The sequence below is a fragment of the Etheostoma cragini genome, chromosome 12 (assembly GCF_013103735.1).
Source record: "Etheostoma cragini isolate CJK2018 chromosome 12, CSU_Ecrag_1.0, whole genome shotgun sequence".
Taxonomy (NCBI): domain Eukaryota; kingdom Metazoa; phylum Chordata; class Actinopteri; order Perciformes; family Percidae; genus Etheostoma; species Etheostoma cragini.
This window is the reverse complement of record NC_048418.1, coordinates 3,773,394-3,797,414: the sequence shown is the minus strand read 5'-3', so window position 1 is coordinate 3,797,414 and position 24,021 is coordinate 3,773,394. Positions and strand designations below refer to the sequence as shown.

The 24,021-nt window shown below is 40.0% G+C and overlaps 2 protein-coding genes and 1 long non-coding RNA gene across 5 annotated transcripts; 1 reads left to right on the top strand and 2 right to left on the bottom strand.

Moving 5' to 3' along the window:
* Positions 1 to 29: 29 nt before the first annotated feature.
* LOC117954444 lies at positions 30 to 23,990 on the bottom strand. Its single transcript, XR_004658822.1, has 3 exons — positions 22,210 to 23,990; positions 17,644 to 17,649; positions 30 to 41 (listed from the first exon to the last, which is right to left on the bottom strand). It is a non-coding gene; the product is annotated as an uncharacterized LOC117954444 (long non-coding RNA).
* Positions 158 to 6,914, bottom strand: olfml2bb (olfactomedin-like 2Bb). The gene is made up of 9 exons (XM_034888247.1): positions 6,624 to 6,914; positions 5,319 to 5,591; positions 5,049 to 5,156; positions 3,872 to 4,024; positions 3,522 to 3,726; positions 2,850 to 3,137; positions 2,175 to 2,351; positions 1,698 to 1,894; positions 158 to 547 (listed from the first exon to the last, which is right to left on the bottom strand). Exons 1-9 carry the CDS (start codon positions 6,912 to 6,914, stop codon positions 158 to 160), a joined length of 2,082 nt encoding a protein of 693 aa, XP_034744138.1.
* LOC117954433 (protein Niban 1-like) lies at positions 9,322 to 20,258 on the top strand. 3 transcript variants are annotated; one of them, XM_034888226.1, is made up of 15 exons: positions 9,322 to 9,537; positions 11,379 to 11,509; positions 11,647 to 11,784; positions 11,882 to 12,002; positions 12,428 to 12,589; positions 15,232 to 15,347; positions 15,445 to 15,549; positions 15,790 to 15,952; positions 16,192 to 16,373; positions 16,619 to 16,765; positions 16,868 to 16,978; positions 17,748 to 17,855; positions 17,978 to 18,089; positions 18,502 to 19,893; positions 19,926 to 20,258. In XM_034888226.1, the coding sequence occupies exons 1-14, from the start codon at positions 9,483 to 9,485 to the stop codon at positions 19,884 to 19,886; spliced, it is 3,036 nt and encodes a 1,011-aa protein (XP_034744117.1). In that variant the 5' UTR covers positions 9,322 to 9,482; the 3' UTR covers positions 19,887 to 19,893; positions 19,926 to 20,258. The 3 variants fall into 3 exon arrangements, with proteins under 3 accessions (XP_034744117.1, XP_034744118.1, XP_034744116.1); XM_034888227.1 differs by having other exon boundaries at positions 11,882 to 11,999; positions 18,502 to 20,258; XM_034888225.1 differs by having other exon boundaries at positions 18,502 to 20,258.
* Positions 23,991 to 24,021: the final 31 nt, after the last annotated feature.

Here is a 24,021-nt window from a genome sequence, read left to right as displayed (position 1 = left end):
GCAGCTTGATACTGACTTTTGTGTGTGTGACAAAGCAGCAGCTGAGATCAATATAAAACACACTCAGTTAGACTGATCCACAGTCAATCAGATACAAAACACTGATAACATATCTGTTCAGTTATTATCTCATGTCTTCTGGACCTCTTGCCTCTTTCTAATAAGCAAAGACAACGTCATACCTCATCTGATGTCCATTGTCCCATGCGTACAGTTTCTTGTCTAGTGGGCAGTAAGCCAGCTGAGAGATGTGTGCGTGCATGTTCGTGACCGCCAGACTCGGCACAGTGTGTGTGAGCGTGTGTGTGTCGAAGGCGTATGTCACATTAGCGTAGTGATCCTCCATACTGTTCACTGCATAAAGCACGCCACAAACCAGGAAGCTGTTTCCATAGCGACCGCGGCGAAGACCTGTGCGGAAGCTCTGTATTGGCTGCAGGTCTCGGGGGCGCAGGTGGATGAGCAGGATTACTTCCTGGTGGAAACCCTCTGAGTCCAGAGCGGGGTAGAGCAGCCACAGGCCAGACTCATCCACAGCAAACTCCACCTGGAAAATAAAACAAGCTGTAATTTACAGTGGACCAACTATTGAAAAGTAAAAAGAATTGTCTTAACAGCTATAACCAGTACTTTTAGATTAACAATGGATCATGTAACCACTTGTATGTGTTAGGGGTCGCAGGTTGAGATGAACCAAGATATAAAGTAATCCTCCCCTGACTTTCTCAGGCATGTGATTGGCAAAGGACAAAAAAGCAGGAAAAGTATACAGAGTGCAGAGCATGACATGGCAGAGCATTCGGTTATATTTTTTATGGAATTTTTATTAAATATACCTATATACAGTAGCAATGTATGCGTATGGGATATGACTTGGGATAAGAATATTGGGGTTTGCTGAAAGCAGTTTTTAAATGTACCTTTGAAGAAATGAACGGAGTATTGGTATGACTTTAGCATATAACCAGTTAGCTGCTGCATTGAACCAGAAAGTAATGACAAATGTATCTATTTCATCATGGGAAATTAAACGTAGAAACTTTTTCATTTTAAACAACCTTCAGGGCCAGCTGTGTCTAGTTTTCAGGGTTTACGTTGCACCTGTGTGCACCATGATGTTCCTGTCAGCTCCCACACAATCGACTTTAAAGTGGAGATGTTTCTGAAGTGTAGATGGCATGACCGCAGCTCTAAAATATATACTATATATGACAATAGAACAAAAATAACTTTGTTTTTTTACTGCACTTTGTAGGTGGGAGGTTTTACTGGTGGTCCAACATGGCGGAGGAGTAGCTCTGCTGCTGTGCGCTGGTGTTGCATTGGAACAACTAATTAGCTTTACTTCATATCAATGTAAGTTTTTTTTCCAAACTGCAACATCGTAATTAACGCACAAACATTAGAGTGGCATTGATCTTCACATCTTACTCTCTGAACCAAAACAAACTAAATTTAATTCCCAGAATATTGAACAATTCCCTCCTCTTTTATCAGATTGAGGTAACAGTAAACTACAGACATATTTCTCTTGCAATATAAAGTGAAATGAAGAGGGGAAAAAAACTAGAGCAGTTGTTCTTCTCCTTGCTATTTGACCTTTGGAACTCTAGTGATTTGTAGTGTTTTTGTTCCCTGGACTGACCCATTATGGCCTTTTAAAGTGTCCCAAGTGTCCAGTATACCATGGGTCTTACTTCCGTTTGTGTCCTGTGAACTTGCTCCTCCAGTAAAGCATCATTCAGAGTGGTCCAGGCAGCTACATATCTGTGTCTCAGGTCATATCTGACGATGTCCCTGCTGAACGCACGGTTGTAGTAGAAAGCTCCATTAAACACGACGTGGCCTGTTCCAGTGAAACTGTAGGGCAGCTTGTATGAATTACTTGCCTGACCTGAGTGGGAGAAGCACACAGAAAACACGTGCAGCTGGTCATAACACACAATCAACATGACCTTTATTATCTATAGAAAATATTTTTTATATATAACTGGCTATTTGCAGTTAATAAGCAGTACAAAGACTCTGACATCAGGCTTAATGACTTGGCATGCTGGGAAATTATGGCTTCATTACCTGCTACAGGTTCACACAGAGACAGACTGACAGACAGACTGACAGACAGACAGACAGACAGACAGACGCACGCACGCACAAAAAAACAACTCCTATACCTGATTTGAAGGTGTCCATGTCTCGGAACTCTAGGAGGTTGTTGCCATAGTGACCATTAGTGAGGTAGATGACGTTGCCATGGCCGCGAGCATCTCTCATCCAGGCCCCGTCACTAAGGCCGTAAGAGTTCAGCTGAACCGGTTCAGAGATACTTGCTAATGTGTCCTTACACACTGCTGCGAGAATACACACAAAAGGTAACCCTGTGAGTCAAGACTCTAAAACGCAATTTTTCACCTATTTTTAACAATTGTGTTGTCCTTCCGGCTCAAAAACGGACAAGGATTTGACATTTTTGTCCCTTTTTCAGACTTCTTTTTAGTTTTCACTAACCTCACCTTACTACCATTAGTTTTACACTAATTTTTGGAATCCACGGTCAATAACCCTCATTCATAGAGAATTATACCTAATATTTGAGTTAAAAAAGCAGAAATTATGAATTATTTTGACTAATAGTTAAGATCAGAGGAACGTATAGAGGAATTTAGTCAGGAATGAGAGTGATCAATTGTATTAGCAAAGACCGTTTTCTGGAATCCAATCCATTTTTTGTGGTAATTTGATTAAAAAGAAAGCCATATTTCAGATATGGACTTCTTTTTTTTTATTATTTGACCCAAGGACAACAGGAGGGTTAATGATAAAACTCCTAAAATAAGTATTATATCTACCAGGCTTTTTCGTGGTCTTTGGTTGGTCAGCGGGGTTCTCCGTCCAGCTGAGTCGACTTTTGGGTCCTGGCCGAGACCCTGCTGTGGGAGACGCATCAGTAGGTGGACTTATATTGATCTCTGAGAGTGAGGTGGGATCCTGATTGGCGTGCCGGGTAGGCTGTATAGTGAGGTTTAGTTGGGTGCTAATAGAGGTTGAAGGTCCTGGACTCTTGGTGGGGAAAGCCGTGGTAGGTGGGGGCGGGTTAGAGATCAGTAAGTCCACAGATACATTTGTAGATAGGGTTGCTGTAAAAAAAGTCAAATGAAGAAGAAAAGACAGTTTTATGATGAATAAAGTTTTTTCAAACAGTTCTCTCTGCCTGCTATAGCTGTTAGATTTGAACCAAATATTACTAAGGCTTTTTTGATCACTTGTGTTTTTGATTTGTTTTTACAGTGAACTGTTTGTAATGCCATGTTATTCAATATTAAATAAATAAATAATGAAATATGTCTAAGAAAGGTTATAAATATATAAATCAAGTATAAAATAATCATAAGGTCTATAACAAACATTCCTCCTGACAGGTTAGGAGACAAAGCCTTCAGGTTGTTGCCAACAAGTCGTAACATTTTTTCAACATAATGTGACATAAAAGCATTTCAGTAATAAAGGTGTGTTAGACTTACCATGTTTTCCTTCCTCTTCCTTGTCCTCCTCTTCGTAGCTCTCCTCTGCTTTGTAGAAGGTCACACCCCTGATGATCATGCTGTTCTTGTCTTTGATTGGCTGCTTTGGCTCTGTCTGGTCTTTGATTGGCTTTTGAGTTCCTGTCTTATTCTTGCTTAGCTGTGGCGTTTCCAGACCATCATTCTGTGATCCTAATGGATTCTTCTGCGACAGAACTTCACATTTCTGTATAATTTAGAAAGAATATGTGATATTCAGTTGAGAAAACATTTTGTTTTGAAAACAGATAATATGTGGGAGTCTGTCTTTGCTTCTGACATGTTGCACCAGATCTTCATACAGGTAATACCTGTTGGTCGCCATAGGCAGCGGCTCCACTTTTCTGTCCTGTACGCTCCAAATCATTCACTTTCTTTTTTTTCTGCTGAGGCTTCTTCTCTTTTGCTCTTTCCTTCCCAAATTCTTTCTCTCTTGCTTTCTCAGTAAAATTACGGGCAAAGGCCTGCAGTGCACACACATGGTGACAGTACATTAACAGTCCATCCTAAGCAGGATTCCCAATGGCAAACTTAAGAATATACCAGAGTGGTGACAAATGAAAATAATAACCTTTCAAATCAGTTAGTCTGTAAGTCTGTACATACATGAATAACAACGCCATCCATCCATCTTCAGCCGCTTTTTCGGTATCGAGGTCGAATGAATAATAATAACTGCTAAGAGCTAATTCAGCATAATTTCATTGATGTTAGTTACCAAAATGTCAACAAATATAGGCTTAAAAACGGGGTGGAGTTGTCTCGATTTTGTCAGGGGAAATATTAGGGGTGTGCAAAAAAAAATCGATTCAAGCTCTGCTGATTCATCGAAATATGTTTTCTTTTGTAATGGCGTGTATACTATCACATGGAAAAAGTAAATACATATTGTGAATCTTTTTTTAATTGAGAATTGTTTTTTGAATCAAATATTGAATCAAATCGTGACATTTTCTGAATTGTGCACCCCAAGAAAACAAGCTTCTGATAAGACACTATTACTACACACACGGCAGACATATGTGCATTTTTGTGTTTGAAAACACGTATTGCTAAACGCCCCAGAGGTTGCACAGGCTTCTCTAAAGTACACGGATTCACTAAATCCTTTAAAAACAAATGCCATATTCTCGTTTTAATGTATGAAAGGTATTAAAATATTTTTGCTGAAACGTCATTGAGAATCCAGTTTTATTGTATTGTATGCCTGCAACTATACTAATTATAGCTATTAGATTTTTTTTTATCCTGACAATGAAAATGAATGGTATCCAAGTGGACAAAGCTCTTTGGCTAAAGAAAGCCTGAAAACCTCCATCCACTATGTACCCCCCTGTTGCATTCTTCCTTGTGGAAAGCAGATTTTTTTCCCTGTGATTATGGAGTTATGGTCGCTCCATGCAAAACATTATACTGCATATAAAATCCAGGGTCTTACTAAGATGGATAGCAGATTGGTGTCCTGTGCATGTAGGTATGCATGCTCACCTTCTCCATGTTGTCCACCCTGGTCAGCAGCTTGGTGGTGACAGAGTGGAGCTTTAACAAGTCCAGTCCGTACAGAGAGCCCTCCAACAAGTCAATAATAGTCGCCAGCTAAAAGGGTCAAATCACAGAAATGTATGACAGAGAAAAATTAAAGAAGGACAGAGAAGGCCAAAATCTTTGTTCAGGACTATGGGAAAAATCTTTAACATCAGCCCTCAATAGCCAATAGGAAAACAACAAAAGCGACTGTGTGTGCACGTGTGTTTCTACCTTAATGTCATCTTTGCTGGCATCTTGTAGCTTTTTGAACCTGTACTCTCCTTCACAGGGGTTGACGGCTGAAGCCGGAGCCATGCACACACACTTCTTGCAGTCTGTTCCTTTAGTAACTGTCTCCACGGTGTAAAAATCCTGGGATGGTGATGCCTGGTCGCTGTCATGGATACGGCTGCAGTCAGAGCGTTTGATTGGTCGAACAATACAGCGACAAACACAGTCGGACCCCGATGACACAGTCTTAACTTTGTCGTAATCGCCCAGCAACTGAAAGAGAAGAGGAGTTTTTTTTCTTCTTTCTAAGTGTCATTTTTGACTACAGGTTGCCCAAACAAAAGGAAACTTTAAACAAAAAATACACTAACTTTTTACTCAACTTTAAAATGAATGTACACAAATTTGATTATTGGTATCAAGCAGCAAATACTTAAATTTTTTTTTTTTTTTTTAAGAATTGTAGCATGGGTGATGATTTGCAGCTGCAGCAGTGGTGAGCTGCCTGAGAAGAAGATAGCTTCAGGAGTTTACAAACAGGCACTTTTTGGTTTGGAGCACTTACAGTTTGAAGGATATTACATAACCAACCACAAGATTGATGCAAACTGTTGCCGTGGAGCACACACACAGGCCTGGGTCTGATTTACACGTCATACAAGCCAAAATGATGGACTGTGGGGTTTGGATTGTGTTAAAAAGGAAAACTAAAGTAACAGTAGGCTTAGTTTTGCAAGTAAAAACTGCTGTGTCTAATACAGTCAATCTCATTTTCATTTTGTAAATGAGAAATTTAAAGTTTACAGTTCAAAAGCAAGATGTGTCCAAAAATCCCAAGTGTTTTGAATTCTTATGTGGTTTTTTACTTGATGAATTGGATGGAAAATGTTCTTGAGTTCACCAAGTAGCCTAACCACTGAGATGTGATCTGACAAGGCTCTACACACAAGCCTGTTGGCAAATTAGATCAAAAGAAGTCACGTGGAGAGAGGAACATTAAACTGGTTTTGGGTTGAAGTTCTGACGGTTCAAAAGTTCCCACCATTAACAGGATTATAATTTTCTTGAGCCAGCACAGGCCATACAAAACTTCACTTTACTTCACTTCAATAACTTTTTGTAAACTAATAGCCTTAAGTAAATTGGATAATGCCGAATTAAAGTATGCCTATTTTTAAGACTATACGTAAAATCTTTCTTCTATAGGCTAGTTTTGAACGTTTGATGTGGGCAATTTGCCATTAAAACTACGAGTTTGTGTATGCAGTTTGGCGATGAAGGAAACATGGGCGCGCATACACTGACCTGGCTAATGATATTCTCTTGGTTATCCAGCTCATCTTCCAGAGGCTCGGCGGTGGGTTGAGCTCTCCCCTCCACTCCAGGAGCGTCTGTCCCCGGGGAATGCTGCTCCCCTCCTCGCGGACTGCTCTCCACTTTAGCCGCGGAGGGAGCATCCTTGTCCGGCGTGCCCAGCTCTGCTGCTTCGGTCAACAGCATCTTCTGAAGCGAGGGGTCATCACTTTTGTCCGCCTCTTGAGCATCAAGGCCACACACAGCACAGCATAAAAGCAGCAGAGAGAATCTTCGCAACATTTTTCCACAATAACCAGGCAGCTCTCTGTGAAGAAACCGTCTCAGGTAATTATCAGGTAGTCGTTGCGCTAAAGAACACACGAACCACGTTTCCAACAGTCCACTGGTTTCTGAATTATAACAGGCTAAGTGTCCACAGGTCTTCTAAAGCGTTTTACATCTCAAACGCAATGAATGAACGCTGGTTCAAATTTTGCCTGATTTACAACTTCACACAATAGACTCACTTCAGTTCCTGTCAATGAAAACTGTATTTAAAAAAGGACGAAAGGAAAATGAATAAGTTACGAATGGTCACGTGAAATGCCGGAGACAAAGAAGCTCTATTCGGTTCCATGCGACGTGTCGCCGGTGACAGAACTCCACACCGGACCCGGTCCAAACCGAGACTGACTGAGAGAGAGAGAGAGAGAGAGAGAGAGAGAGAGAGAAAGAGAGAGAGAGAGAGAGAGAGAGAGAGAGAAAGAGAGAGAGAGAGAGAGCCTTCTTCAATCTTACTATCCACTCATGGCAGTCAACAAACCCTTGAAGTAAGGCAAGGCAGCTTTATTATATCTATAAAATCGTTAAAAACAATAATTAGAATGAGAGAATAAAAACAGCTAAAGTAGAGTAAGACAGCAGTGAAATACAAGAATAAAAGGCACAGTGCAAAGACAAAGGACAATTGTTTTAAAAAATGGCAGCATCAAAGAGAAAAGTCTTCATCCTTCATTTAAAAGAACAGAGAGTTGCAGTGGGCCTTCAGTTTTCTGTTCCAGATACTGTAGCCTATGTGGTGCATAATAACTCAATGCTGCTTTTCCATGTTTAGTTCAGACCCAGATGGCCTAGTAGACATCTAGTACAAGTTGGAAATTCAGCTAATAATCACCTATAAAAGGATATGCAACATAGTTGCAAAAGACATAACACAGGGCCTCAAAGCTACAGAGGTGGGTTTACACGTTCTCAAAGAAAAAGCAGACAAACAAAAAAACAACAGGATGGCTGTCAACAATTAAGGAAAATAACACATGTCCGAGCCACGTTTAAGTCCAAAGTCTGGATCCATAGTTTCTTCATGGTTCTGAAATTACAGACTGAAAAACGTGTGCTGCAGAACTTTGCTGTTTTCTACCAGTTTGGAGTTGCAGTGAATAAAGAGAGAAAACTTGCACTTCCCCTTTTCACCATACCAGGCATTTTGTGTTCATATTTAAACCAACACTGGGATGTATCATTATACGATTGTCTAGCAATATATTGATTCATGCAGAATGGCAGCATTGTGCTCATCATTATCATCGGTTTTGTTATGTATCATGTATCGTACCGTGAGCCTGTGATCCTGTGATTCATGAACACATAATGACACAAATCAGCATAAAAACAGACAGACAGACACTGGCTGTATGGTTACTTTTTTAATCCCGTTTCTAATTTGGGAACATAACTTTGATGGAATTTGGGATGATCGAGTAACAGTGTTGCATAGAGCTAGAAAACATAGTCCTGTCCCCGTGTTAACCAGCAGATGGCTCTAAAAGGAGGTTGTGAAGAAGGCATGCTTTCATTCATTCCACAAGGGTCCATTTCCTTGTCAGTTTTGACCCTTGTGTGTGAGGTTGTAGTTGGGGAGACTGGAGGACTATTACCCACTCATCATCAAAGTCATCATACTCTGACATAACATTTCTAACTAATCTAGGTCACTCTACGTTGACAGAAGTGGTTACAATAAGCTAATACCATATTACAAATGAGAAATAACATTTATATGCAAAAATGTGAATTATTAAAGTTTTACCTTAACCAAATGTGACGGACTTCTATGTGACAGTCTCACTGTGTTGTGTACTTTGATCTGCATCTGGGGGGGACCAGTATAAAGGAAGATGGTATTTCGACAGCATGAACAGGGACATAAACACAACACAACACACAGAAGGCGGAATAGCATCCGAAGCAGCTCAAAACAAGCTAGGTTTAGCATTCAGTTTTGAACCAGAAACCATTGGCTCACTCAATGTCAAATAAACAGCATTAGCTCCTTAATAAGATGATAACAAAATACAACAGAATAAAACAAGTTGGGTGGGCTTTAATACATTTTGGCTGATATTGCTTCTACACTGTTCAACATACCGCATTTATCAATAGTTCTACCCATAATTTGATATTTTTAGCACTGAGCTGCAATGTGAAAGTAAAGCCAGCCGTCTCAATTTATGCATAAATTGAACAGAAATCTATTTACACCATGGATGTATTAAGAGATTTACACAGTTACACACACATTTACTTTCTTCTGTCAAGTTTCAATGACGTCAACTCGGCAAGTCGATTACCGATATGTTTCGACTTCAGACATGAATTTCCCCAGCCCGGAACTCATTTGTCCGATTATTTCAACACTACTTGAATGCAGCGTGATTTACAGAGAGGAGGAAATGAGCTGAGCAAAAACGTCTTGACACATCAGAGCAGCTCATTTAGTTGACATGTATTTCATATCCTGTGAATACTTTCCATACGCAGATAACTGAATTAAGCTTTTCATTTGACAAGAAGGAAAACTGATACAATATGGGAGCATCTTCCTCTGGCTTGTTGGATGAGGCTAAAGTCAACAACATCAAAGGTAGGATAAAACTACTTATTTGTCTTATTTTCCCCAGGCATTTCTACAGTGTAGTCTGAGGCTTTGGACAATTGTTGTTCTCGGATTCTTTATGAGGACTTTGATGGCCCAGTTTTCCATAGAGGGTATATAAAAGAAATAACAGAAGAGGGGACCTGGGTAGCAGTGATGGTGGCCCTTCTAATCATAATCATAATCACAGCAGAAGTAATAGTAGCAACTAGAGCAGTAGTAAACTATAGTTGTATCAGTTGTAGCAGTAGAAGTAGTAGTTTTTATATTAGCAGCGGTAGTAGATATATATGTAGTTTTTGCAAAAGTAGTAGTTGCAAGGTGTTTTCTGCATGCATGATGAGGACACAACATGACAATTTATGTTGCACTTTTTAAGATAGCTTTCAGCAAAGAGGTAGACAGGAAACCTGTGGTTGGGTGTGACACGCCATAAAGGTCCCCGGAATCAAAGTGGGGACATTGTGCGTCTACTGTAAACCTACTCACATTACCACCAGGACGATTAGCATCACTTCCACCCCCATAAAACTATGTTATGTTATTAGTAAGAATGCAGTTTTTTTTTCAATCAAGTCACAAATTACAATTTCAAATTCAAATTAACTTTGACTTGAAAAATAAAGAATGATGAAACAAAATTTGTTTTGTGAGTTGCCTCACTCACTTCTGTACAAGCATTCCCATACATGTTATCATCACAGTCACATCCTGTCACTTATCTCCTGCAATGTAATTACAGCTATTTACAACCATTACATTGTTGGGTTGTGCTTGTGTGTGTGTGTGTGTGTGTAAGACGAAAGTCTACAGACTCTAGAGTGACCCATCAACGTATGATAATGGCCATACACAGTAAACAAATGATAAACAACAGATTATGACTGATCCACATTCAAACCCATCCAGAGCTTGCAGAGAGAAAGGAATTAATCCACCTCTTCTCTACAGATCAATAAATATTTGACATTTAACAAACTTGCACAGACCACACAACTTTGTATGTTGTATTAAGCATGCATTTTGATGTCCACAAATATATCTTTAAAGCTGTATTTTAATATTACAGATAATGAGATTTGGAAACATATTTTCTTATTACAATTCAGACCCACAGCTGTCCTTCTGTGTGTGTGTGTGTGTGTGTGTGTGTGTGTGTGTGTGTGTGTTACTTCCTCTCCTAAGCTACACAACAATTGAAAACACAACTTTGACAAATTATTATCAAACAGAGCTGGTATCAGTCAGTTAATTACACATCCAGCTGACATGAATAAAGATTAGCATTCATTCTGATGAATACATACAGTATATTAATTCTGAGATGTGTATATATATATATATATATATATATATACATACACACATCTCATTCACTCTCCTTTTAACTCTGGTTTGGGCTCCAACTCCTGAGAAAAATATCTGTCTCTCTAGCTGCTAAATGCTCACCCGTCTGTTGCTAACTTTGTCGTTTAATGCTGAGCATATTGTAAAGTTCATCAAAGCTTTTAAAAAAAAAACACCTGGGTTAAATGAAACCCAAACAGTAAAGTTGCAGGCCATAAAATCAAAAGAGAGCGCTTAAAAAGGCTAAAAACTGTTTGTGGGGTCATCAGTAAGAGTTATTAAATCCATTGTTAAAATAGAAATATTGATTTGTGCAATTTTGATGCTCACATTTCCCCCCTTATAACTTTTACTACTATTTATGTACCAATGGTTTCTTAAAATAAATCAATAAGCTGATCATTAAGTTTTGAGATGGAAGAAATAAAAGAGGGCAAACAAAGCTAAAACCATATTATCTGTGTGTCCGTGTTTGTGTCCAGGACTTGTTGACAGTACATTCCAGAGCTTCAGTGTGTTTTACCGTCAGCAGTACTCTCCAGCCTACATCGGACATTTACACCAGGAGGTGGAGCCTAAGAAAGAGGGGAGGGGCCTATTGCTCACACCCAAGGTAGGTGCTGCACCTGTCAATCTGTCAAAGAACACTCATCAACACACCAACACTGGTTAACTGTGACTACATGTTTATGCTGGGTGTGTGTGTGTATATGTGTGTGTGTGTGTGTGTGTGTGTGTGTGTGTGCACAGCCAGAGTCTGCTCAGGAGGAAGTGCTGTACCAAGGGAGTGTTAAGTTCTCCTGCTGGGATGAGCAGGGAAAGAAATGCAGAGAGAGATACGCAGTCTTAAAAAGAGACTACAATGTGGAGATACATGAAAACATGGAGGTGACACTGGCACATACACACTTTTACAAACAAAAAATGACATTCAGAATATAAATGATGTGGACTCTAACCTTCTTGTCTGTGTTTCCACCTGTAGACTTTCAGTCGTGGATGTTCAGCCAAGGTGGTCCTCCAGCCAGCAGGGGGCAGTGTGTTCACCACAGAGGAGGAGTCCAGAGCTCACCTGGAGCAGACCTGTGCTGGAATACTTAATGGCAGTATTACCATATTCCTGTATAACAATATACCTGCAGTATTTATAATAGATTGTTATGCTCTGTTAACCACATTGAATAGTGGACATAGCAGCCATGACATCTCCTACTTTTGTTTGTGGACTGCCCTTTTTAAGCTTTAAGTCTGGAAATTTGGCCGTCACCATCTTCGTTTTTTGAAACCACGTGTGACCATTTCGGACGAAAGGGTGGAGTTTGGAAGGATGACGCTGTCAAGCTAGTGTTGTTTATGGTTGCAGTGGCTCAGTTATTTCTTTTTTTAAAGCATGTCTATGAGTTGCTGCCACCGGTTGATAAAAGCCTCTGCTGCTTTTATTTGTTGAGCATGGTTACTCATTCATGGTTCAGAGAGTCTAGAGTCAAGTCACATCTGTAACACTATTGTGTATGTCCATGTGTGTGTTTAGGAGTGAAGGAGGATTCTTCTTCAGTGGTATCCTCTCCAGATGTGCCTGCTGTCTATCTGCACCGGCCTTATATGGGCCACACCTGCTTCCTTTTCCAACAAGAAGCGGAACGAGATAACTTCCTGTCTGCCCTCAAGACCTGCATAAGACACAGCAACCTTGGTAAAATATACACTCGCATGCACATTTCCTCACTTTTATGGATGTTTGAAAGAGACAAAATGAAATGACTTTGAAAAAGTGGAAAGTTACAAAATTTTCTGGGGAAGTAATAAACAAGCTTGCCCCACATTGCAAGGCCTAGCTGAAAATGAGGAATTACTCACATCTGGAAAAAAAACTATCCTTCTAGCATCTCTGCTGCTCTAAAGGAAGAATTCAAAACATTTTTAGAACAAGGGTTTCCTTATTGACAATAAGGAAACCAATCTCATGTCTGAGAATGAAAGACAGACTATGCAACTTTTCAAAGAAGAATGTTTACAAATTGACATTAACATTTGGATTCATTAGGAATAAAATGTGTCTTTGCTTAATTAAATACTCACAAAGATTTGGCTGTTAAGTTAGCGACTAGCTGGTGAACATAGTTAAGCATTTGCTGGCATCTATCCCTCTCTCATATTGGTGGAGACCAAAACCGAGTGAGGAGAGTGAATCTTTTACTAAGACTAAGCATGGTGGCCAGTCAAATGACTCTGATGGAGTGCTTATGTTGCTTTAGGTGTGCTGGATGTGTGAATGTGCTGTGTTTGCTAACACATGTACAACTTTAAGAAGTGAAAACATGTCAAATGCAATTTTGGAGGAATACTGAGGTGTTTCCTCGGAAACTACAGTTGAAAGATGCAAAAAGGTGGGTTATAGAGTACGCAGCGTATTTACTGATGCTACATGGGGAGTTAAAACTTGAAAATAAAGCATTTAATTTGCTCAATAAAATGTTGTGGGGTGGTGCTGGAAAGCATTGCCCCATAATGCAAGAAGAAGCTGAAAATGAGGAATTACTTACATCTGGAAGAAAAAAACCAAGATTGACCCCCCCAATAGGGGAAGCTGCAAACAACCATAACTCATTGAAAAAAAAAATCTTTTCATTATTTCCTTGTAAAATGTGTTATTTGAAATTGGCTAACAATGTACAACATTACATGCTTTAAATTATATCCTGTTAAAAAAGTAATTGTATCTGCCAAGATTGTGTTTGAGTCATAACCGCCATCCGACCATTGTGGTGGTGGGAGGCTGATGATTCAAATTGGCCTTAACACTTTAACACATCTGTAATGCGAGAGGAGGTTAAAAAAAAAAAAAAAAAAAAAAAAAAAAAAGAGTGCACTTGCTGGTTAACTCTTTTTCATGTGTCACTTATGCGGTTGCAGTTGCCCTGGCGACGCGTACAAATATTAATACTGTTGACTTCCTTTGTGGTAAGCAAGGATACATTGCAAAAGCAACTCCTTCACTCTATGTCGTAAGGTTTAAAAATATAAACAGCATGTCATATCTGCACAGCCACCACCACGTTCTCAGCAGCAACGGGACGAAACACCGGCCAGCAGTCATTATTTTATTTTAGACACTTACAGGGGCTAAAATACAAAACAGTGTTGGTCTTATTAATCCCCAAGTAATATGTTACTGTTTTCTTCAAATAACAGTCTAACGTGACTCTTATTACTTTTGTGGAACTTCTATTCTTAGATTTAATATCTGGAGATGGCATCCTCTTGGGTCAAATAGCTTAAAAAATGAACTTCGACAAAAACTAATGTTCTCTTTTATCAATCCAAGATCAGCCAAGTTAGTTGTTCTGCAATTTTCATTTAAAAACTGTGCCAAATCTTTATTTTTTTCTCTCTTTTTTTTAATAAATGGGTCAAAATTTACTAAATGGCTTTAGTGTAGTAAAGTAATGACTTTTGCTACATGAGGAGTGCAGTAATTTTGCTGTACTGAACAATCAATGTGTATTAATGGCGATACTTATAGAATATGAGCCAAATTATGTCACCATATTGGTGGATTGTGTTGGTGTGTGTGTGTGTGTGTGTGTGTGTGTGTGTATATATGTGGGATTAAACCCCCACTTTTAGGGTTAATTCAGAGGCAAGAATACTAAGAAGGAACTGCTAGTAATTACAGTGTTGTATTTTAAATTGGTGTACACTGAACCAGGAGCAAATCACATGTCATTCATGCTGCCTGCTTCAGTTTTTAGCTGCACTAGTGTGATTCATACAGATTAATTCAAATAGATGGTGTTGATGATAAAGGGAAGTGTACTCAGCATTAGCGGAGCTTTCTGTTCCTCAAACGTCAATTTAGTGAAAAAAGAATGTGCAAAAGCCTAAATGTGGAACAAAACCACAAATGACCAATAGTATTAGGATAAAACAAAGAAAAAACAGAAAATACGAATGTTGAAAATGAGTGATGTGAAACCTAACACTGCTAAACACAGCAACACTAGAAGTAATAACATTAAATTCGGATCAGTAGAAACATAGCAGTGAGAGCATATACGCATGATGTAAAGAGTAGCACATCCAACACATGAGATAGTGAGATAGTGTGCTTACCTATCAGCAGCAGCAGTAGCTCAGTCCATGGGGACTTGTACTTAAAGTAAAATAAAGTTTAACTTGTTTTCATCATTTTTGGACATCTGTGGAGCTTTATGGCAAAGAGGAGTAAAGACTTTGCATGTCAGGCTTTGATACACACACACAATACTGGTTAGGAAAAAGGATGAACATCATTTCATCCAAAGTCCTCATAACCTGACTAAATCCTCCCTGCAGACCCCTGGTGTGATCCATCCTATGAGAGCCAGGCGTACGTCCGAGCCCTCCGACTCTACCGGCAGGACAAAGGATGCTATGAATCCTGGGAAAAGTTGCTGGGCACTGAGGAACAAGTCAGCGTGCACACACACACAAACACACACACACAAACGCAGTCTGTTCATGGTTGTTCGTATACTTGCTTATTAAAGTGTGTGTTTGCGTTTGTAGGTGCTGGCCTCCCAGGTGATGGAGGAAGTGTTGTCATGGTTACAGAGTCAGCTTCAATCCCGAGTTAAGGGCAAGAAGGCAGAAAGGATACGACAGTGGTTGGCAGTGAGTTAAACTGAAACACCAACATAATCCAGCTTGAGAGGGATGTTGTTCAACTCAGATGCTGTACGAGCCAAACGCTAAATTCATCCATCATCAGCCCAACTAACTGTCTGTTACCCTCTGTTACATTTAAGTGTGATCAGTTTTGTAAAAAAATTGAAATTCTGTGTTTCATGGATTATTATTATTGTTTTTATTATGTCTTTGTGTGTATATATATACACTGTATGTATACTGTAGACAGTGCAGGCGACCTACACTTTGGTGCTGGTACAACTCACTGCAAGCCTGGAGGCTCTGAGGGAGGAGTGTCGTCAGACAGCATCAGCCAATCAGGCACTAATCAGATCCAACCTGGACCAGATCATGTCTTCTCACTGCTTCCTGGAGGAGAAAGTCAAAGGTACTGCACGTTGATATTTAACCCCTACAGTTTACATTTTGGGAAGAACAGTAATAGTACAGTAATAAATTAACATTAATGAATGTTTTTTGACGGGCAAAACGCTGTTCTATCAAACAAATATCTGGGGCTACAATCTGAGTTTACTGTCTGATAGACTCTTAGGTAAAGTCACTGTTAAACGTGTCCGTTTATTGAATATCTGTGTGTGTGTGTGTGTGTGTGTGTGTGTGTTCCAGCGTGCCTTTGTGAAGACGCAGACAAAGTGTGCATTGAGTCTGTAGCACCTTACATCTCCTCCATCCTTGAAGCGCTTACAGAAAACATAAGTGCAGGAATTCAGGGGATGCAACACACACTGTACACACAGATGGACTCAGCCTTCACACACACAATTGGAGGAACAGAGGAGACAAAGATGGTGAGGGAGACCTTTGTCTCATGGATGTCTGTCTTTTGAGAAAGAGTCTTACGGAGCCTTTTCATTTAAAACCGTGCCCAATCTGTAAACCACCAAACCTGAGAGATGGATAGACAGGGTTTTGATTTAAATGGATATCCATAGGTCTATGATTAATGTGTGTACAGGGTGATTTTTTACTAACTTTAACTTGAAATTCCACCCAAAAGCAAGTTCATGTTTGTTGTTTTGTGTATGTTTTTCAGGCCCTGTCCCCTCTGCGCTCCATTAGTCTGGATCAGTGCTACAGGCAGGTGGAGAACCTGGCAGAGAAACTTAAAGACTTAAAACAGCGGTTCGGATTGAGCAGCACTCAGAGACTGGTTCACTCTGCAAACCTGGAGATGGAGAAGGTATAGAACAGTGTTGGAGCTTCAGTCATGGCCCTGAAGTTGAAGTTGAAAGAGTTTGTGTCGCAGAAAACACAGGCAGTGTTTGTCATTTGTGTCTTCCAGCTGCTGAACAGTGCTGTGTACACCTTAGAGCTGTTCCTCCAGTCAGCAGCCAGACGGCAGCCTTCTCAAATTCCTGTCAACATGGAAAGAGCCAAAGAAAGAGTCCTGAAGGTAAATAAATGACAAAATGCAATGTCAAATAATAAAGTTACAGTATATGGCGAGAAATGCTTTTCCTCATAATAAATCCACTTGGTAAAACGTGAACATGTCATGCGCCAAAGTCAGTTTTCATTCATTCATTCATTCATTTGAATTTGGAAAGTTTTCTGTGTGAGCTCCATGATCATTTATTAAATATGGATAAATTGTTAAGAATCAATGATCTGCAGAAAAGAATTCAGAATTAATCTTTAAAAATGAATAAAAGGTAGGAAATCAAAATATTTTCTTACACTTTAGAAATAGTATCTACTGTAGCCTGCAGGCAACCAGTGTATATGTCTTTTTACTTCTACATACACACCTGTATGTACAGTGTGCATGTGTAATGCAAGTACTCTGTCATGCTAGATCAGAGGTCAGTAACCACCCGGCATGCGGTAACTCAACCAGTGGCATGAAAAAAATGGACGCTGCCTCAGCGGGACCAGTAGATGTTGTCAGGCTTAAGGCTGATATGGCACACTGATAAACAAGAATATCTTAAAAAGCCACTCCATATTTAAAAGGTTGCCGACCCCTGTGCATGTCGGTCCCCCCTCTGTCCCCTTTGGCTCAATTGGAACAATATTCAAAGAAATCACCTGATCCAATGACACAATCCGTAGGTGAACAAGACTCTGCATATTTTTGCAAAGCAGTCCCATACCTCTTGCTTTATATATTAATATTGATTGGCCTTTTTCTTCTGTGTGTGTGTGTGTGTGTGTGTGAGCAGCAGCTGGACCATGACAGCAGAGTTGTCCAGAGGAGGCTCTACCAGGAAGCTCTCCTGGAGATCACTTTGCCTGCTCTAACCAGGAAGATGGACAACAAGTGGAAAAGTGTAGGTCAAATCCACACGACCGCAGTCTGTCCCACTCGTCTCTCACACATGACGCTCTACACATTCATACTCTCATTTCTGTACTTTAATTCTACAAAGTTGTACATGTGTTTTCTGTCCAGGAGCTGCAGCAGTTCGAGCAGTACATTTTCTCAGACTACAGCAGTTTTATCCTGGTTCATAATATCTATGATGATGTACTGAGAAACATCCTCAGTAAGGAGATAGAAACAGGTAAACACACACTCACAGTGTACACGTTTGCTGAATTATCTCTTCACTACAGTGTGTTCATGTTATTTTTACTATATTACCATGTTCTTTGTTTCTGGGAGATTGTTTCATTACTGGTCAAGGATTAATATTGTGTGAATGTTATTCCTAAAAGCAGCCAGGCTGTTCCCACTCAGATCATTTAGGCCTGTGACAGCCAGAAAAAATTAGGAAGGGGTGGTGCACAGTCATGGAAGGCTTGTATCATGTGGACGCACTGACATTATGTTGTCAATACTTAGAATTCCCTGAAAGTACATGGCCATGGTAGCTGCAGCCCTGTCCTGCAGCTCCATTTATTTTTTGTTACTCTGCTGAATAATAATGTTTAATAATGTTAAAATGGAACAAACCTGTCTTTCTCTAACCTCAGTTGTCCAGGATGTAGCCAGCAAGAAGAGTGACAGTCTTTTATTGGACACATCAGATCTGGCCATTAGTCAGTACAGTCTGCTGGGACAGACACCACCTCGCACTGCACCAGGCAGCCCAGCCATTGCCACTCGAGACTCCTCTTCAGCAGAAGCACCACCCAGTGAAGGTAAAGAACCTGCACCTGTGGTGGAGGACGGAGACACTCAGACAGTCACAGCTGAGGTTTCCCGTCAGAGTGACCCAGATCTTAACGCTGATGACCCCAGTAGCACCCAACGCTGTGACCAGAACACAGTGCTTCTATCACCAGTGATTGTTGTGACACAAGAGTTTGATGAATCTGCAACCGAGGAGGCTTCTTGTGTTGAGGAAACGCGAGAAGAAGTCCAGCTTGGAACTGACACACCATCGACAACAGAGTCAACTACAGCTGAGTCTTTCAACTCAGCCACAGCTGACTGTGCAGCTGTTACACATCAAGTTAGTACACCCGATGCACCTGCTAACCCAGATTCCACCAATCCCATCCCAGACTCTGACCTTTCAGGGTCCACTCTGTCCTCACCGCAGTCTACAGATGCTCAAAGTGTTCAATCCTCAACGCCGGAAAGGTCGTTTACACCTGACCTCTCGACCGCTGATAGAGGAACCGAAGACAAGACCTCCGTCCAGCATCCCTGTGCCTCATCGTCACATCCGCCTTGTACAGGAAACAACATCAGCCTTGGATCACTAAGCGAGGCGATTGGTTACAACTCGGCGATTGGCTGCAACTCCGCACCACTTTCTGTAACGCAGACGATGGCACAGTACAGCCTCGACAGAGCGGTCTACTTGACAGGAAAAATAAAGGACAATTGGGAGATGGAGAGGGTAAAAGATGAGAAGAATAAAGAGGCAGCGGAGGAGAAAGAGATAGATAAGATACATGAAAGCATCAAAGACGGGAAGGAAGAGACACAGGCACAAGAAGGGAAAGAAGAGGACATAGAGGAGGTGAGAGATGAAGGTGTAGCCAAATCAGAAGGTGAGCCCGTTGACGAAGGTTGCCGATCCTCTGAACTGCCAGCAGAGAGTGCCACTGCCTTAACCACAGAACAGAGAGAGAGCAAAGAGAGGGTGAATGATGGAGAGAGAGATGGTGAGCTTGAGACTGAGAAAAGTCAAGGTGCAGAAGAATTAGAGGAGAAAGCAGATCAAGCAGAAAGAGAAGCAAAGAAAGAAAAAGAGGAAGTTCTCCAAAGCCCTCAGCCAACGGGATCGCAGCCAGAGAGTGCTGCCGAGCTGCCACTCGACAGTATTTCTATTATCAGAGAACTTGTGGTTGAGATTACTGAAGTGGAGACAATAATCAGCCCCTTTACCACAACAACTGACTGTTAGGTCTCCCGCCCAGATCTACTTTCCTAATAGCTACTTCAGTTTCTTATTAAATGGTGCAGAGAATAGAGGTGAAAGAAGAGGGCGAGTGAGAAAGTCCCCAAAGGAGGTTACAGTATTATTACTTTGTCACATTTATACTTATACTTAATATTTTGAAGAATACAAAAACATAGTTTTTACTTACTTTAGGAGGGCTGCAACTAACAATTATTTTGATTGTAGAATATTTCTGTCCATTATTTTCAAATAATTGAGTTGTTGTTCAGTCTGTCAAATGTCATCAAAATGGTAAAAAAATGTCATTCAGTGTTTCCCAAAACCCAAGACTACATTGAATCAAATGTCTTGTTTGGTCCACAACTCAAAGATATTCATTTTACTCTCAAAGGGGAGTGAAGAATCTGTTTTTTGATAAAATGTTTTTGATTAATTGATTATCACAATAGTAATAATTTAATTTTTCTTGACAATTGCTTTTGACTTCCGCTGTTTACATTTACTGTGTTTTCCTGCACTGAAATGGATAAAACAACCCAATAAAGATGTAAGAACTTGTCACCGTTATGATGTCAAAGCTGCATTCACTGATTTGTTGGCCAACACTGACCTATTATCCCATTTTAAAGTGGTTGGTTTCTTGTCGTGGCTTGGCTGTTACCAACCTGTTTCTGAACACCAGCAGTGCTATGGAGCAATGTTTTTATGAGCGGGTCCGTTGTGTTGGTATTGTGCTGGTGCGCACAGGCAATGCAAGACACATTTGTCATTGCATACAATTTCTTGCTATTCCACCAATCATCAGTTAGAAGAAAAGGGCCTACAAAGACAGGGAGGAAGAAGAATGCAAGCTAGTAAACATTAATTTAAACTTCACAGATTTCAATATACTTTAAATAAACGTTTCCAATGTTTATGGGCAATATGCTTTACTTTGTAATTTATTGACATTTGAATCTCGGACTTTGTCTTATAATCATTGTCTATAATTATGTCACTTTTGGGGGGGATTCTGTGGTCCTTTATTGTTCATGTGGTTTAATTTACTTATTTTTTATTCCTTAATGTCAGACATCCAATACCAGTGTCCATCCTGATAAGGTTAGTGGACTGTGAAAACACCAGCGAGAAGGACTTTTACCTTCCATCCATGATAAAGGCTGATAATAATACTACAATTTGTCACTAGACCAAACCAAATTACTTTAAAGCAGCTGACAGTCCTAAAAGGCCCATATGCATTTGGTGCTAAACAAAAAACAGTGTTTGTACCCATTATGTCCAGGATGTGATTGTGAGTAGGATTTTTTAAAAAAAGCCATAGGTCATATGAAATGTGGAGTTTACTTTTTATTAAAGAACCTGAGGATGACAGACATTGAAAGGGATGGTGAGTATTTATATTTCAGTACTTGCTTATGGTTACAGTGTTGTGTTAAGTAGCAATAAAATCAATAATTATAAAAACACAATATACATGGATTAAAAATAAATTACAATAAAAAAAAATATATATAACCAAGCATCAACATTGAACTATATGTGCAAAGATGCCTATAAGTAACACAACATGGAGCTAATTGTCAGTGTCTTGCAAATACAGTATGTGTGACCCTCCTTTTTGTTTATAGTTTAGTCATGGGCACAGTATACTTTTGAAAAGAGTATACTGCTCAGATTCACATTTATACATTCAGAATGATCTGTTGTCGAGCAGTAAGTGCCATGCTCAAGGGTACATCATTTGTTGACTTAACTAAGCTAGCTAATTTGGGGGAGGAAAAAATAAATTAGACTTGTCAGTAGGTGCACTAATGAAACATGATCTCATGTCAATAATGTTGACTTAAGTTGACATAACACAAACATTCACCCCCCCACAGTCCAAAGTCTTGGGACAACCCAAAAGCATTATGAGCAAAAATGGAGTGTCTTATATATGGAGAGTAAACGTACAAGATGACATTCATTAAGTCATCAAGGTCTGCAGAATAACCTCACTGCTCTTCTCTAATCTGCATACACTAACAACAGCTGTATCCCAACTGGTTAAATGTAGTGAATATTAAACAGGGTTAGTGTATATGATTTGACACGTAGGATGACTAAACTTGCATACTGTTGTTATGTAGTATAAAGAATTTAGATGGCTTCTCGCTATTTAAACAGCCATGAGAGAACTAGATCCGAGCCACGAGGATTATACATTTTTTTCTTTCTTTTTTTTTTTTAAATTCAGCAAGAATAGAAAACAAGTTATTCAGGCTGATTAGACTTCAGCTTCGGTTGAAGGTAGGCCAGAGCTTCGGTGGGAATTTATTAGAACCACAAAGTTGTCAATCAAACAGCCCATACACACCCACACAGTCCTGGGAAAAGGTCTAATCAGCCTGATTAACTTAAAGAAAAACCTGTGTGTGTGGTCACAGCTTTTAAAGCCAGCTCATTTCAGGAAAATTTCGCCAATCTCCTCATATACAAACTACTGTAAGAATAACACTAAGTAGATATACACTCAGCGATGGGAAAAATAGAAACCCAGTGCTGTGCTATTTCTGGCCCTGTTGCTAGCTGCTACATGTGCTGGCAGTGACTTCCTGTAGTTAAAGCGGACATGGTGAGCCTTCTTTCAATGGACACTGCATTCAGGTTCACCCTATTGTTCAAGGGGACTGATTTGGTATAAGGGGTGTATGGTGTATGTAGTGACATACTGTATATCTAGTTGAAAGAGAGGGGTCATTACTTTATGCAGTGACAGGGTTTCTACTTTTCCCATCGCTGAGTGAATGCAACACTGTTATAGTTTGACATCAGCAACATATACAGCACACTGAGTGGTGGCCATAGAAATGACCAGAGCCATCGGCTGGCACAAGACGTCAGCATTTTAAGCTACCACTTAGAGCCAACATTTCTTTGGCCACTTTCACAGTGGGTTTGCTTTTTTGAATATTCAGCTTGAATTTGACTGCCCCCCTTTGTCCTAAGCTCGCTGCTCTGACGAGTTTTCCAATCTGTGGTCATGCTTTTCTCATCAAAGAGCTGTGGACCACTGTTGCCTGGAAACAAGGTTGGTGCCTGTTTTGACATGCATGGCGGAAATGGAGAATAACTGCGAGAAAGGTAACCATGACCAAGGGGAGCCCAACCCGAGTGGGCTGCAAAGAAGCTCAAAAACAAGCCCATTTTTTCCATTACACTCCGAGCTAAAACATATTGTGCTGCCCATACATCAATGAGGCTGGCGTGTCCACGTTTCTTTCACTAACAATGTAAAAATGTCATTAATGATGTCCTAAAGACATCCACATGCATGCATTTCCTGCCTTTGGTAACAAAGATGGTTTAAAGGGGAGTCCCCTGATTTTGCACATCAAACTGTGTTTCCGTGTTGAGGAGTACTACTGCTTGTGTGAAAGAAGTCATTTAAAGAGCCCTTTGTGTCTCTACAGTGAGTAAGGGATTTGTGTAAAATCAGATTACGGCTGAGTGATTTCATGGATTCAGCGTAGTTTGGGCTGAAGACAAGTTTGCCAGTTTTAAAGCAACCTAAGTTATAAATATCAATAACAGCGATGTGCACATATAACAATGACATGAACAAAAGAAAGCGAAGTACATTGTAGTGCAGTTAACAAAATGACTGTGTAACTTTTTACTCATACTGTAGGTGACATCGTGACATCATGATAAATGAGTCAAACTGGAGGATTTCAAACTGTAATATTTGACAAAGTTTTTTTTCCCCAGTGGATTTGAAAAGACAACACATGTTCATTATTACGTAGAAAAACATGCAAAAACGTATCAACATACATTAGAAATGTTAAGCCACAAGTTCACATTCTTTAAATTATTTGCTGACCCACTGGCAACTCACTATTAGAAGACTGTAGCCAATGGGTAAAGAAGACAGCTACTTATCGGTCTAACTATGGTGAATGAATAAAATGGGTAATGAAAGGTGACTGCATTGAACTGCAGTTTATTTAATAACTAGTTCAATCTGCAGTGGTAGTGTTTCAGTCCTCATTAGTATTATGTATTTCAGCCTTTATGATCAATGTCTTAGGCTTTCTGCAGGGTCCAGGAACCTTCTGCAGAGACTAGTGTGTCGAGTTTGGGCAAGCCCTAC